The 15,333-nt window shown below is 47.3% G+C and overlaps 1 protein-coding gene across 4 annotated transcripts in view; it reads left to right on the forward strand.

The window, feature by feature from the left end:
- Positions 1–15,333, forward strand: part of ELMOD3 (ELMO domain containing 3) — a 33,508-nt gene that overhangs the window by 8,297 nt on the left and 9,878 nt on the right. For all 4 annotated transcript variants that reach the window (XM_070379415.1, XM_014476980.2, XM_070379416.1 and 1 more), the window contains 5 exons: positions 3,700–3,768; positions 4,721–4,812; positions 6,673–6,796; positions 6,999–7,121; positions 12,110–12,240. In XM_070379415.1, coding sequence (XP_070235516.1) covers positions 3,700–3,768; positions 4,721–4,812; positions 6,673–6,796; positions 6,999–7,121; positions 12,110–12,240 — 539 coding nt within the window. The remainder of the gene's footprint in view (positions 1–3,699; positions 3,769–4,720; positions 4,813–6,672; positions 6,797–6,998; positions 7,122–12,109; positions 12,241–15,333) is intronic.

Below are 15,333 nucleotides of genomic sequence, written 5' to 3' on the forward strand. Positions count from 1 at the left end.
TTTTTTAAGGGTGGTTTTTTTTTTTTTCATGTGGATCATTTTTAAAGTCTCTTATTCAATGTGTTACAGTATTGCTTCTGTCGCATGTTTTGGTTTTCTGGCTGCAGTGCATGTGGGATCTTAGCTCCCTGACCAAGGATAAAACCCACACATACCCTCTGCTTTGGAAGGTGAAGTCTTAACCACTGGACTGCCAGGGAAGTCCTGAGAGACCTGAATCCTAACTTGGTCCCCAAAGTCCTGCTAGTGACTTACTTGCCTTTTGGAAAAATTATACTATCTCTGTGTCTACAGTGGAGGTATCAGTATTTCCTTTGTCCTCTGAAGGATGTTGTGATACTGAAATGATACAGAGTAGATGAAAAGGCTTTGAAAAGTTAATCTTGTTTTACCTGCTTGACATGGGGCTTCCTATACTCTATTTAAAGCTCACTTTGCCTGCTAATATAACGCACAAGGAAGCACACTTCACCAATTCAGAAGGACCATTTCTGGAGTCACATGTCTCTGGCTTAAGTCTTAACTCTTTCACCCACCAGCTCCATGACCCAGAGTGAGGAACTTAATCTTTCTAACCCTTGCTTTACTTATCTGTAAAACCAGGGTTATATCAGAACCTGTATGATATAAATTTTATAAGGATTAAACGAGATAATGGAAAGTGCTTAGCACACAGAATCATAGTGAGCACTCACTGGTGTGTTTTGTTATCTTAAAATCTTGCAAACTGAATGTGTAATCTCCAAGAATATGGGAGTCTATTAAAAATATTCCAGTGTAGAAAAATTATTTGAAGGTCTCAGAAGTTTTTTTTTTTTTTTAAAGAGAACCATTTTTTAAATTTTATTTTTAATTGGATAATTATTACTTTACAGTGTTGTGTTGGTTTCTGCCACAAACAACATGAATCAGTCACAAGTATACATATATCCCCTCCTTTTGAATCTCCCTCCCCTGCCCTACCATATGGATATTAAATTTGTTACAACATTGCTTCTGTTTTATGTTTTTGATTTTTTTGGCCTTCAGGCGATCCCAACCAGGGATCCAACCCATACCCTTTGTGTTGGAAGACAAAGTCTCAATCACTATGATGGCCAGGGAAGTCCCTATAGAGTTTCTTTTAATTGAATTTTGTCTTTACCACGTGTTGGCAGACCTAACATTGATTAGAGATGTTTCCTCAAATGCCAAAATGTCTTCTGTTTCAGTACAACTGGCAGTTCTGTGCCAGATATTCTTGATCATATTGAGCAGTTACACTGGACTTCCCAGGTGGTAAAGTGGTAAAGAGTCCGCCTGTCAGTGCAGGAGACGCAGGACACTGAGGTTCGATCCCTGAGTCAGAAAGATCCCCGGAGAAGGAAATGGCAACCCACTCCAATATTCTTTCCTGGAAGGTTCCGTGGACAGAGGAGCCTGGCAGGCTACAGTCCTGAGGTCACAAAAAGTTGGATATGACTGAGTATGTGTACATACGTGTTTGAACAATTACATTTTTTTTTTTTCAGACAGCACTCAGCTAATTTAAATTAATAGGCTGACTAAATCAGTAGTGCCATTTACTGTGTGAATAAAGAGAAAAGGGCTTAAGTAAAGGAGGTAATTGACAAAAGGAAAAATGATAAAGAGCCATACTAACGTGAACTGGCTTTGTCTTCCTGGAGATTTGGAAGCTCCATGCTTTTCTGTTCGTGTGGAGAAAGCAGTATTTACATCAGGATTGTGTGCAGAGGTGGGAGTTGTCTCCCTGAGTCCTAAAAGAACTAGGAAAGGAGCAATATGCTCTTACATGGGTTGGGTGTTTGTCTCTAGTTCGGGCACCAGATTGAAGTTGCCCCTTGAGACCGTGTGCTTCCTCTTACTTGCATTCCTATCACAGTAAACTCCCACACCCTTGCCCATGAGGTTCCTACTCCTGGTGCACGGCCTTTGACCAACTTGTTTATAGGCAAGGATGCATGGGGTAAAAGATTAATTGCATTGTGATAATCTGAAGGTTAACTCAGTGAGGCTGGATGTAGATGAGGGGTGAAGGGTGGGGGAACTCTTGTCATCCTGATAAGCGTCCATGGCTGCCGTTCCACTTTCCTTGTTCAACCCCTTTGTCGTTGTAGCTCACTTGCCAGGGGTCCAGCATGCTGGACATAAGTCTTTATTTTCCTCATGGTCCCGGGTCAAATATCCTGTGTTCTGTTGAAGCTACCTAGTTTGGAAGCCCTGTTGTACCATCTGCTGCCCCGGGCAAGGACTGGCAAGAGTCCAGATCCATCTCATCTGCTACCACCATCCACAATCCTGCTAGACCGGAGTCCACAACTGTGTCGGCCCTGCTAGCTGAGGCGCACTGAGCAGGCGACCTTGGGCCACGTGCTCCCCGAGACTCTGTTCTCATAGTAATCTCAAGAGAGATTACAGATGGTTGAGTAACTTGCCTGAAGAAGCACAGCTTGTGAGTGAGCTAAAAAGTTCACAAGCCATTTGTCTCTACAGGGTGCTTTCACTGTGGTCCCCTCCTGCTCCCCAGCAGCCTCCTCAGCCTCGTTATCCATTAGTGTTTTGAGTTTGGGGTAGGTTTTTCTTTAATTTTCCAAGTGTGTATTGGTCGCTCAGTCATGTCTGACTCTACGCCCTATGCACTGTAGCCCACCAGATTCCTCTATCCATGGGATTCTCCAGGCAAGAATACTGGAGTGGGTTGCCATTCCCTTCTTCAGGGGATCTTCCCAACCCAGGGATCAAACCCAGGTCTCCTGCATTGCAGGTGGATTCTTTGCCATCTGAGCCACTAGGGAAGCCCTTTTGCAAGTGTACTTCCAAAACAGTTCACTGTCACAGAAATTCCTCAGCCCTGGTTGCAAGGCAGAGGGGAGCTGTCCTAACTTGCTTACACTATCCAGGCTGGAAGGCTCACCAGTTTGGTTTGAACAGAAGCCTCCCCATCCTCCCCACTGTTTGCCTGTGTCCTCTTTAGCAAAGGGGAAAAGCCAGTGACAGCCATGACACCAGAATTCGGTCCAGAGAGTGGCAGCTGTGGTGTGGAGTAAAGGGCTGTGCAGTGATTATAGAGAGCCTGTCCTGCAGCTGTTTTTTTCTTCTGTCCCCCCTCCTTTCATTGTGCTTTTCATTCATTCCTCAAACATTCATTATGAGGACTTTCCTGGTGGTCCAGTGGTTAGGACTCCATACTTCCACTGCAAGGGGCACAGGTTTGATCCCAGGTAATTGGGGAACTAAGATCCTGCATGCCAGCCGGTGTGGCCAAAAATAGCAACAAAAACATTCATGGTGCACCCATTGAACCCCAAGAACCCTGCCCTCCTGTAGCTCCCAGTGCAGTGGGCAGGACAGTTGCCACACTGTGACAAGAACAGGGTGTCGGGAACTCTCATGGTGCTGCTCCTAAAAGCAGATTCCAGAGGCTGAAGAAGGTGCCAGGGGAGGGTGGTGCTGGAGTTGGCTGCATGCTGAGATGGAGCTGCGCCAGGAGAGGTTGGAGCTGAAGGTGGGTTGGGGTTTCATTGTGAGAATTACCAAGAATCCCTAGAGGGTTCCATGCAGCGGGCTGGCATCAGGTCTGGCCTTTTTGAAAGCTCACTTTGGCAGCTGTCTGGCAAGACAGGCAGATAAGGCCAGGGGCTACAACAGTGATCCAGACATACATAGATCTCAGGGGATGTCCTTGTCTCACTATTGCAGTTGTGAGTACAGAAGTCCTCCAAGCCCAAGAAGAATGGGAAGCTGTGGAGAGCATCCACCCAGAGACAGGTAACTAGAGGAATGGCACCCTTTCCACACAGCCTGCTGCCACTAAAGGCACTGTCTACCCACGAGGCTGATGCTCTGTTTGGGATTAGGAGACAGAATTTCTGAGTGTTCTCATTTTTGATATGTGACATAGAATAAAACCTCTTTTCCCACTTCAAAGGTGATGCCCTCCAACCTCTGGAGGAAAGGGAGGTGAATGCCACGGGGTCTGAGAGAAGACGAGGAGGACCATGGTCAGGGTCAGCTTCTGCAGGGTGATGAGGTCGGGCAGAGGATGGAGCTGGGCAGCCAGGACCCCTGTATCAGGTTGAGCAGATGGTTCACTGTACAAGGAAATCTCTGGAGATGGAGGTTGAAGTCGTCTGCTGGAAGGCACTGGGGGCTGTCAGAACTGTGTCTCGTTCCTTTGGGAGGTTTAGGTGGAGCTGTGGGAGGGGAGAACTGAGACCTAAATCTAGCCTGAGCCCCACTTGAGCACCTGGAGAGACGTTTCAGGGGCTGTATCAGCCGTCACCTGAACTGCTGGTTGACGAGTTAATTCCCTGGAGCAAAGGCTGGAGGAGAGATCATTCATCTCCAGGGCATGAGAAGGCGAAGTAGAAACCGGGAAAGGCCCCTAGACAGACCTGTCGCAAGCTTCTGTGTGGGTACCTCCTCCAGGCAGTGACGCACCCCACTCACAGATGAGTGGACTTGGGGGCTCCTACAGATCAGCTTCTACTCTGCAGGGCTCAGCTTGGTCCACCTCCACACAGCCAGCTCTGAAAGGGAGTCCGCCCTGTGAATAACACCAGCCCCCTGACACCGGGTTGGTTGTAGCTGTAGGTGTCTGACACTGACAGCTGGAAGCCTGTGCTGGGCTTAGAGGTGACAACCAGAAGGCCCTTGGTACATGTTTGTTGATAGAGTGGCTCCTGTCACAATTCTTGGAGTGTCTTCCCTTTTGCCACAGGGAGCCAGGCCAGCATGGACCAGCCTGGGCAGCTCATCTCCTTCAGTGAGGCCCTGCAGCATTTCCAGACAGTGGACCTCTCCTCCTTCAAGGTATGACACCAGGGGGGCACTGGGGTCTTGAGCAAAGCGCTTTCTTCCCCCAAGCTAGGTTTCTACCCCATCAGGATAGGCCACGGGAAGATCCCCTGGAGAAGAGCATGGCAACCCACTCTAGTATTCTTGCCTGGAGAATCCCCATGGACAGAGGAGCCTAGCGGACTACAGTCCATGGAGTTGCAAAGAGTTGGACACAACTGAGTGACTAAGCAGAGGATAGGGCACTGGGCAGGCAAGAGGGAAGCTTCCAGTCGAGGGCTCTTTCCCAACTCAGAAATCTCAGGGTACAGAATCACAGGTGGCTGAGGACCCAGGTGTCATGTGGTCTCAGGGACTGTGTCCCCGGAGCTCTAATGGTCCTGTCTTAGGGGGTCCTTGGAGCTGCTGCCCACTCTCCCATCCTAGGGATTGCAGGGACGGGGGTGGGGTCTGGAATCAGATGCTAGGAAGCAGGGTAGCCTGTCCAGAGAGCTGAGTGATTGATGGCCAATATAGGAAAATTTTCCATATCCTAGAGGAACTAGAAGCTCTTTGGGAATTTAAAAAATATGTGGGGTTGGAAAAAGAGTGCTAAGGAAATGAAAAGCTGGCAGACATCTTGAGTGCCTAGTGGTAAGTTTGCTGCTGCTGCTGCTAAGTTGCTTCAGTCGTGTCTGACTCTGTGCGACCCCATAGACGGCAGCCCACCAGGCTCCCCAGTCCCTGGGATTCCCCAGGCAAGAACACTGGAGTGGGTTGCCATTTCCTTCTCCAATGCATGAAAGTGAAAAGTGAAAGTGAAGTTGCTCAGTCATGTCCGACTCTTAGCGACCCCATGAACTGCAGCCCACCAGGCTCCTCCGTCCATGGGATTTTCCAGGCAAGAGTACCAGAGTCAGGTGCCATTGCCTTCTCCGGGTGGTAAGTTTAGAGGACTGTGAATTCAAATGTTCAACCAAAGCCTGGCTTGAAGAGAGAGGCTGAAGATAGGAATCAGACTGATCCCAGAGGGCCGGAACCTGCTGAAATCAGAGTATCCTAAGCCCTGCAGCAGTGGCTCTGAACACGAAGGCATCAGCAGGAGCTGGTGTAGCCAGTGCTGCTGTGGTGTGGACAGAAGGTGCCAGCTACCCCTCAGGGGTATCCAGCTCCAAGAAAGTGCCCTAGACTCCCCTTCTCACTGACTGTCTTATCCTGGAAGTTGAGAGGGCTGTTAGCCTGTATGTCTTTTACAGAGAGAGACAAACACAGACATAACAAAGGGTGGAAGCAGCCCTGCTGGGAGACCTGGCCTGGCATCTGTGTGTCTGTCTGTCTATCAGATGCCAGTCCCCATGGCCAGTCCCCTCTAGCTTCCTTGGAAGTCAGTGACAGAGCCATTTCTGGAAAAGCCCAGAGGCTAAATACTGACTGATACAGGCTAAATACAGGCTGATTAGATCTGGGCTTAGGGACATCTCTTTCTGGTTACAAAGAACCTGAGAGCTGGAAGAACCTGTCCCTGGAGATTTTTTTTTTTTTAATCTATATTGAATTTGTTACAGTATTGCTTCTGTTTTATGTTTCGGTTTTTTGGCTTGGAGGCATGTGGGATCTTAGCTGTCCAACTAGGGCTCAAACACCCCAACCAGGACCCACACCCCCTGCAACGGAAGGTGAAGTTCTAACCACTGAACCGCCAGGGAAGTCCCTTGGAGATTTATTAATAGCAGATGCTTCACAGCTTCTGCCCTGTTTCCCTGGCTCAGAGGCCAGCCAGTTAGTTGGGAACTATTCGTTTCTACAAGACCAGTCCTGTACTGATTGATCCTCATGGTAAGTTCATGAAAGCAAGTGAACTCAGCACTCTGCCCACTCCTGCACCTTTCTCCCCAGAAAAGAATCCAGCCCACCATCCGAAGGACCGGGCTTGCTGCCCTCCGGCACTACCTCTTCGGGCCTCCGAAGCTCCACCAGGGCCTCCGTGAAGAAAGGGACTTGGTCTTGACCATCGCTCAGTGTGAGTGCACGGCCGCAAAGCAGAGAGAACGGTTTGTCCATCCTGTGACTGAGACTAAACCGAGGCTCTTGCATTCACCATGTTGTGGGGAGGGCCGGGTGTGGGCGTCCAGGCCGGGTCTGTCTTGGCTGTGCGTTCTCTGGGAAGCACTCAGTCCTTCCCTGAGGGCCAATCCAGCAGAGCATGCATGTGTTTGGGGCAGGTGGCCTGGATAGCCAAGACCCCATGCACGGCCGAGTCCTGCAGACCATCTATAAGAAGCTGACTGGCTCCAAGTTTGACTGTGCCCTCCACGGAGACCACTGGGAAGATCTGGGCTTTCAGGGTAAGAGAGAGAAATGGTTCATCTCCCTGACTCCTTATTCCAAGACTAGCATGAGAACCCAGATAGTCCTCTTCCTGTTACGCCAGCACCATGAGACGGGATATCTGGGGCAAAGCATTCCAGGAAGAGGGGACAGCTAATGCAAAGGCCCTGAAGTGAAATGTGTGTAACTCTTTTTGAGAAAAAACAGTGGCAGAAGTGGACAAGAATTGTTCACTCAGGGCCTTGCAGGCCAGTGTAAAACGTGTACTCTTAGTGGAATGGAAAGCATAGGAGTGGTATGATTTAGAATCCAGTGGTTTTTTTAAATTAATTAATTAGTTTAGTCGCTCAGATTCTTAGTTGCAGCACGTGGAATCTTCAGTCTTCCGTGTAACACACAGGAACTTTGAGCTGTGGTATATGGAATCTTGTTCCCTGACCAGGGTTCCAAGCCAGGCCCCCTGCATTGGGAGCTTGGAGTCAGCCACTGGACCACCAGGGAAGTCCTCTAGTGTTTTCTTTTTGCTCTTTTCTTTTAGTGTTAATGAAAATTGTGTTTTACATTATTTCACTTCTTGAGTGAAACAAAATTATTTCACCTGTTTTTGAATTGTCCATTTTTTTCCTAAACCATATATAAAATTACATTTATATAAAACAGGAAAACATCTTGATTTGAAAAGGAAACTTTATATGCTCAAAATTTATTTGTGCTCTGTTGGTTTTGACAGTGTGTTTAAGTCCCTTTACCGTCCCTCATCTATAATATAATTGACTTGGACATGGAGAGTCACATCAGTGTTATGATTTTTCTTTCAACCATTAATTTAAATAACTCAAGAGGAAAAGGAAATTCTGTTGTATTTACCCATATGTTTACTCTATCCCTTATTCTTTCTTCCTTTCTGATCTTCTAAGATTCCTTCTTTTTTCACTTCCTTCTGTTTCAGGAACTTCCTTTAGCCACTTTCTAAAGTAGGTCAGCCAGCATAAATCCTCTTAGCCTTCCTTCATCTGAAAATGTCTCGATTTCCCCTTTACTCCTGAAGGATGATTTCTCTGAATGTAGAATTCCAGGTTGACAGATCTTTTCTTTCATCCCTTGAAAATAAATAGGCTGCTTCCTTTTGGCTTCCATAGCTTCTGATGAGAATTCCGCTGGCACTTGAATTATTGCTTCTTGGTAGATGAGGAGTGGTTTGTTTCTCTACTTTCAAGGTCTTTTTTGCTTACTTTTTTTCTTTTGTTTGTAGGAGTGTGACTATGGTATGTCTTAGTGGAGATTTCTTTGGGTTTATCCTATTAGGGTTTTGCTCAGTTTCTTGGATCTGTAGGTTTATGTCTTTGGCCAAATTTGGTAAATTATCAGCCATTATTGCTTTGAGTACTTTTTTCAGCCCTTCTCTTTCTCCTTTCTTGTATAATTCCGACCACACAGGTGCTAGATCTTCTGTTACTGTTCCTCTTAGTCCCGGAGGCTCTGTTCGTTTTAAGGGGATATCTGTATAGCAGCAGCAGCTGTATAGCCCAGAGGTCTCCAAGGCGCTGTTCATTCTGTTTTGTTTTTTCTCTCTGTTGTTCAGAGTGGGCTGTTTATATTGTTCCGTCTTCAAGTTCACTGGTTCTTTCCTCTGTTGTCTCTGTTCAGCTGTTGAGCCCACCCAATGAGTTTTTAATTTTAGTTATTATAGTTTTCGGTCCTAAAGTTTCTGTTTGGTTCTTTATATCTGATATTTCTTTACTGAGACCTTTATCCAAGGCATTTGTATAAACGGCATTTGCCTTTTACCAAAGGCATTTGTAGGTTTCTATTGTTGCTGCAGAAAATTACCACAAATTTAGTGGTTTAAAACAATACAAGGGACTTCCCTGGCAGCTCAGCAGTTAAGGCTCTGTGCTTCCAATGCAGGAGCCACAGATTTGATCCCTGGATGGGTCCCACATGCTGTGCAGTACAGCCCCAAAAGAAAAAAGACCCACAGATTTACCACCTTCTAGTTCTGTAGTTGAGAAGTCTGACACAGTCTCTCTGAGGCAAGATCAAGGTCACAGCAGGGCTGTATTCCTTTTTAGACTCTCCAGGAGAGAATCTATTTCCTTGCCTTTTGCACCTTCTAAGAGGCCTCCCACATTCCTCCTCCTTCAAAGCCAGGAACACAACATCTCTCAGAGCTGAATCTGTCCTTGCATCCTTCTTCCTGATGCTGTGTTTCTACCTCCCTGTCACACATTTAAGGATTTTTCTGACTACATTCAATTCAGTTCAGTTGTTCAGTCATGTCTGACTCTTTGAGACCCCATGAACTGCAGCACACCAGGCCTCCCTATCCATCACCAAGTCACGGAGTTTACCCAAACTCATGTCCATTGAGTCGGTGATGCCATCCAACCATCTCATCCTCTGTGGTCCCCTTCTCCTCCTGCCCTCAATCTTTCCCAGCATCAGGGTCTTTTCAAAAGAGTCAGCCCTTCGCATCAGGTGGCCAAAGTATTGGAGTTTCAGCTTCAATATCAGTCTTTCCAATGAACACCCAGGACTGATCTCCCTTAGGATGGACTGGTTGGATCTCCTTGCAGTCCAAGAGACTCTCAAGAGCCTTCTCCAACACCACAGTTCAAAAGCATCAAATCTTCAGCACTCAGCTTTCTTTATAGTCCAACTCTCACATTCATACATGACTATTGGAAAAACCATAGCCTTGACTAGACATACCTTTGTTGACAAAGTAATGTCTCTGCTTTTTAATATGCTATCTAGGTTGGTCATAACTTTCCTTCCAAGGAGTAACTTTTCTTCCAAGGAGTAAGCGTCTTTTAATTTCATGGCTTCAGTCACCATCTGCAGTGATTTTGGAGCCCCCAAAAATAAAGTCAGCCACTGTTTCCACGTTTCCCCACCTATTTGCCATGAAATGATGGGACCGGATGCCATGATCTTAGTTTTCAGAATGTTGAACTTTAAGCCAACCTTTTCACTCTCCTCTTTCACTTTCATCAAGAGGCTCTTTAGTTCTTCTTCACTTTCTGCCATAAGGATGGTGTCATCTGCATATCTGAGGTTATTGATATTTCTCCCCGCAGTCTCGATTCCAGCTTGTGCTTCTTCCAGCCCAGTGTTTGTCATGATGTACTCTGCATATAAGTTAATAAGCAGGGTGACAATATACAGCCTTGACGTACTCCTTTTCCTGTTTGGAACCAATCTGTTGTTCCATGTCCATTTCTAACTGTTGCTTCCTGACCTGCATACAGGTTTCTCAAGAGGCAGGTCAGGTGGTCTGGTATTCCCATCTCCTTCAGAATTTTCCAGAGTTTTTTGTGATCCATACAGTCAAAGGCTTTGGCATAGTCAATAAAGCAGAAATATATATTTTTCTTGAACTCTCTTGCTTTTTTGATGATCCATTGGATGTTGGCAATTTGAACTCTGGTTCCTCTGCCTTTTCTAAAACCATCTTGAACATCTGGAAGTTCACGGTTCACATATTGGTGAAGCCTGGCTTGGAGAATTTTGAGCATTACTTTACTAGCCTCCCTGGTAGCTCAGCTGGTAAAGAATCTGCCTGCAATGCAGGAGACCCCGGTTCGACTCCTGGGTTGGGAAGATCCACTGGAGAAGGGATAGGCAACCCACTCCAGTATTCTTGGGCTTCCCTGATGGCTCAGCTGGTAAAGAATCCACCCGCAATGCCGGAGACCTGGAATCGATCACAGGCTTGCAAAGATCCCCTGGAGAAGGGAACAGCTACCCATTCCAGTATTCTGGCCTGGAGAATTCCATGGACTGTGTAGTCCGTGGAGTCCTAAAGAGTTGGACATGACTGACTACACTGGGCCCAGCCAAATAGCGAGGGTAGTCTCCCTATCCTGATTGGCAGCCTTCATTCTGACTGTAATCTTGATTCCCCCTTGCTGTGCAGCCTTTTATTTTGTATTGGGGTATAGCCAATTAACAATGTTGTGATAGTTTCAGATGAATGGCAAAGGGACTTAGTCATACATATACATGTATCCATTCTCCCCAAACTCCCCTCCCATCCAGGCTGCCACATAACATTGAGCAGAGTTCCCTGTGGTATACAGTAAGTCCTGTTTGGTTATCCATAGCAGTGTGTACATGACCATCCCAAACTCTATCCCTTCCCCCAGCAATGTTGCTGTCTATTAATTGTCTTTTGTCATTCAGCTTGAGATTTCCCTAGTTCTTGGTGTAATGAGTGATTTTTTTATTTTGTCCTAGACATTTGGGGTAGTATATAATGACACTGTGGATCTTCTTTAAATCTTCTATTGTAGCAGGCCTCCTCTGACACTGGGCAGTGGGGGACAGGTGATATCACCTCGTTATTGCCAGGTGGGGATAGAAATCCAAGTATCCCACTGAGCCTCCACTAGTACCACTGGCTGGGAGGGGCAGGGGTGCCTCACTGCTGTTCCATGTCACCTCCCCTGACATCCCATAGAGAGAGGTGGGCTCCTTGGCACCAGGGAAGGATAAAAGTCCCTTCCCTGCATCTCTGACCACCCTGGCAGAGCTGAGGGCCACCTCATTGCAGTCAGTCAGAGGAAGTCTAGATTCTCCACCTGGGCTGTGATCAAGGTCATTGACTCAGGGAGCAGGGATTTCACTGTTGTTGTTGTTCAGTCACTCAGTTGTGTCGAAGTCTTTGGGACCCCATGGACTGTAGCACACCAGGCTTCCCTGTCCTTCACTATCTCCCAGGTTTGCCCAAGTTCATGTCCATTGAGTCAGTGATGCCATCCAACCATCTTATCCTCTGTCATCCCAGACTTCTCCTTTTATCTTCAGTCTTTCCAACGTCAGGGTCTTTTCCAATGAGGCAACTCTTCGCATCAGGTGGCCAAAATACTGGAACTTCAGCTTCAGCATCAGTCCTTCCAATGAATATTCAGGGTTGATTTCCTTTAGGATTGTCTGGTTTGATCTCCTTGCTGTCCAAGGGTTTCATTAAACTCCCTCAGTTTTCTCTTGGTTTTTGTCTTAGGAACAAATCCAGCCACAGACCTCAGAGGAGCAGGCTTCCTTGCCCTCCTGCATCTCCTGTACCTGGTGATGGACTCAAAGACTTTGCTAATGGCCCGGGAGATTCTCCGCCTGTCTCGTCATCATATCCAGGTGGGGCTTTGGTGAGAAGCCAGCAGAGAAGGCTGCAGGGCTAGGACCTGGGCACAGGGCTGTCCTGAGTAGGGGGACAGCTTCTCAGGTAGATCTCCAGTTGCTGTGGGCCCTCAGGACAGCTGAGGCAAGCAGGCATGGGCACCCGCATTCCCCTGACCTGGCTGGAGCCCGAGCTCCGCCACTCATTAGTGTGTGTCTCAAGCCAGCACCTCAGCTGCTCAGAGCCCTGGTTTCTGCATCCATAGAGAGGAGCTCATGGAAACTTCAGCCGTGTAGTTGGGGAAGTTCAGTGCGGTAATGTGCACGAGCACTGGACACAACCCTGGTGTCAGTGTTTCAGCGTGCTGCCCTCCTGACTCTGGCATGTTCTCCTGGCCCTGGGGGAGGGCGCATTCAGCCTTCACGTGCCCAGAGGAGAGGTTTTGCCTCCCAGGGCCGGGTGACACACATGGGCTTACGAAAGCTCAGGAGTGGCTCCTGTAGCCCTCAGGTTCTGTCCAGGCCTCTCTTCAGGGTTTTCCCCTGTAGTAAAGGTGGTAGTCCCCCGATTTTAGACAACAAACTTGACCTGTTTCCTGCCATTCGTCTATCCCAGATTCATGGGGCCTGGAATTCATTCATTGACTAAACAGATATTTATTCAGCATTCCCTGTGCTAGTAATTGTTCTTGGTGCTTGGGATGCATCAATGAGATCCATCTAGCAGGGAGGACGAGACAGTAAGTTTAATACATAAATAAATAATAGGGTGTGTTAAGTGCTAAGTAGGCAAGGTTGGGAGAACATGAGTGGATTACAGTGGTTTTTTGTTTTGGGGTTTTTTGGCTGCACTGAGTCCTCATTGCAGCATGGGGGCTTTCTCTGGTTGGGAGAACATGGGTGGATTACGGTGGTTTTTTGTTTGGGGTTTTTGGCTGCACTGAGTCCTCACTGCAGCATGGGGGCTTTCTCTAGTTGGGAGAACATGGGTGGATTACGGTGGTTTTTGTTTGGGGTTTTTGGCTGCACTGAGTCCTCACTGCAGCATGGTTGCGCGCAGTCCCGGTAGTTGCAGCTTGCAGGCTCTCTAGTTGCAGCACTTGGGCTTTGTTGCCCTGCGGCATGTGGGACCTTAGTTCCCCAACCAGGGATCAATCCCACTTCCATCCCCTGCATTGGAGGCAGATTCTTAACCATTGGACCACCAGGTAAGTCCTGGGAATACAGTTTTCATGGGATATTAGGGTAGCTCTCATGAGAGGGTGAGGGTTAAACCATGCCTTGAAGTTGGGGGGATGGATGTTAGCTATCCTGGTATTTAGCCAGGCTGGTATTTAGAGGAAGAACATTCCATGCAAAGGAAGCATAGAGAGCAGAGGTTCCAGGAAGGAGCGTGTCTGGCATGGGAGGGAATGGCAGGAGGCCAGAAGGAGCTGGGAGGACAGTGGGAAGGAGGTGATGGGGTAACAGGGACCAGATGGTGTCGGACCTGATAGACTGTGATGAGGACGTTCGCTTTTACTCTGAGTCAAATGAGGGTTTTGAACAGCCTGGAATGACGGTCCAACTTACATTCTTTAATGCATCCTGCCAGCCAGTGGGTTGAGAGTGGTCTCCCGTGAGGACTTTCACAGTCAAGCTAGAGGTGATGGTGGTTTGGTCCAGAGTATTTTTCAGAGTAGGTAGGAAGTAATCAGATCCTGGGTATAGAATCTTGAGTGTATAGGCTGTAGACAATACACCCAGCATATTTTTGAATGGATTGGATGCAGGTGTAAGAAAAAGAGAGGAGTCAATGGTGCTTTTTAGCTTGAGCAGCTGCAAAACCAGAGTGGTACCAACTGAAATGGAAAAGAGCAAGTGTGGGGCGAGGGTTCCATTTGCCATATGAATTTTAGATTGAGGTTATGCATTTTGAGCAAGAACCCTACGGAAGTGACAGCCCTCACGTCAGGAGCACCCGTGTCAGTGTGTCTTACTACTGGTCAGGTTAACCCGGAGCACGTGGTTAAGGTGGTAGCAGCCAGGCCTCTCCTCTGTAAAGTCACTATTTTTCCCTTTGTAAATAATCACTCATGGGGGGATATACTTTGAATGTGAACGTGTTAGTCGCTCAGCTGTGTCCAACTCTTTGCAACTCCATGGACCATAGCCCACCAGGCTCCTCTGTGCATGGGATTCTCCAGGCAAGAGTACTAGAGTGGGTAGAAGATCCCTTCTCCAAGGGATCTTCCCAACCCAGGGATTGAACCTGGGTCTTCTGCATTGCAGGCGGATTCTTTACCATTTGAGCCACCATAATTAATCACTGTCTTGGAGGATGATAGCTTGAAACTATATAAATATCCTGTTTTTCCTCAGACTTGGTTCTAATGGTGATTTTCTGTTTCCCTCATTCCCCTTACGTTTGTTAGTTGGAATTCTTCTGTAAGAAAGAGGCATCTGTGCTGTTTATTTATTCAGGTTCTTTTTATATCAGATATTTATTTTATCTATAGGTTATAATCCAGTACTATCATTATGTATTATGTATTTTGTTGCTCCAGCCATGCCCACTTTAAGAGCTCTTTCAGGTTGGTACCTGTGCCCTTTGAACATGCCCTGTCCTTTTTTGAGCACTTTCTAGATCCGAGAAGACACCCTCGCTCATGTTTTATTTTCTCTGTGTGATTCCCAGCCCTGAAGCCAAACACTTCTCCACGGAGCTTTTGTTCTTTCGTTGGAGAATGTGATCTGAAAACCAAGATCTGAATGCTGGTGTTCCCACTGCCATTACGATCTCCCTGCTTCTAGGCCCTCTCAGCGGCCAGAGCTTAGGAGATATGTATGTGTCACTGATTCCCTCGGCTCTAATAGGAATGGTCGCCAGGGGTAAGTGGACCCGCCCAGCCACCAGTGCACTTCACAGAGAACAGGAAGTGGGGTGTAATGCTACTTGAGAGAGAGGACCTGAGAATGAGTAACCAGAGGTGAGACTTGCAGCATTTTCATCAGATCACTGTGTCTTAGAGCCTGGGCAGGCCGGCCTGTGCTGCAGACTGCTCCAGTAACCATGTTGTTGGTCATTATTACTTAATTCTCAGAACCTCAGCTTCTTCCTTTGTAACATGA

Source organism: Bos mutus, chromosome 11 (assembly GCF_027580195.1).
Source record: "Bos mutus isolate GX-2022 chromosome 11, NWIPB_WYAK_1.1, whole genome shotgun sequence".
Classification (NCBI taxonomy): domain Eukaryota; kingdom Metazoa; phylum Chordata; class Mammalia; order Artiodactyla; family Bovidae; genus Bos; species Bos mutus.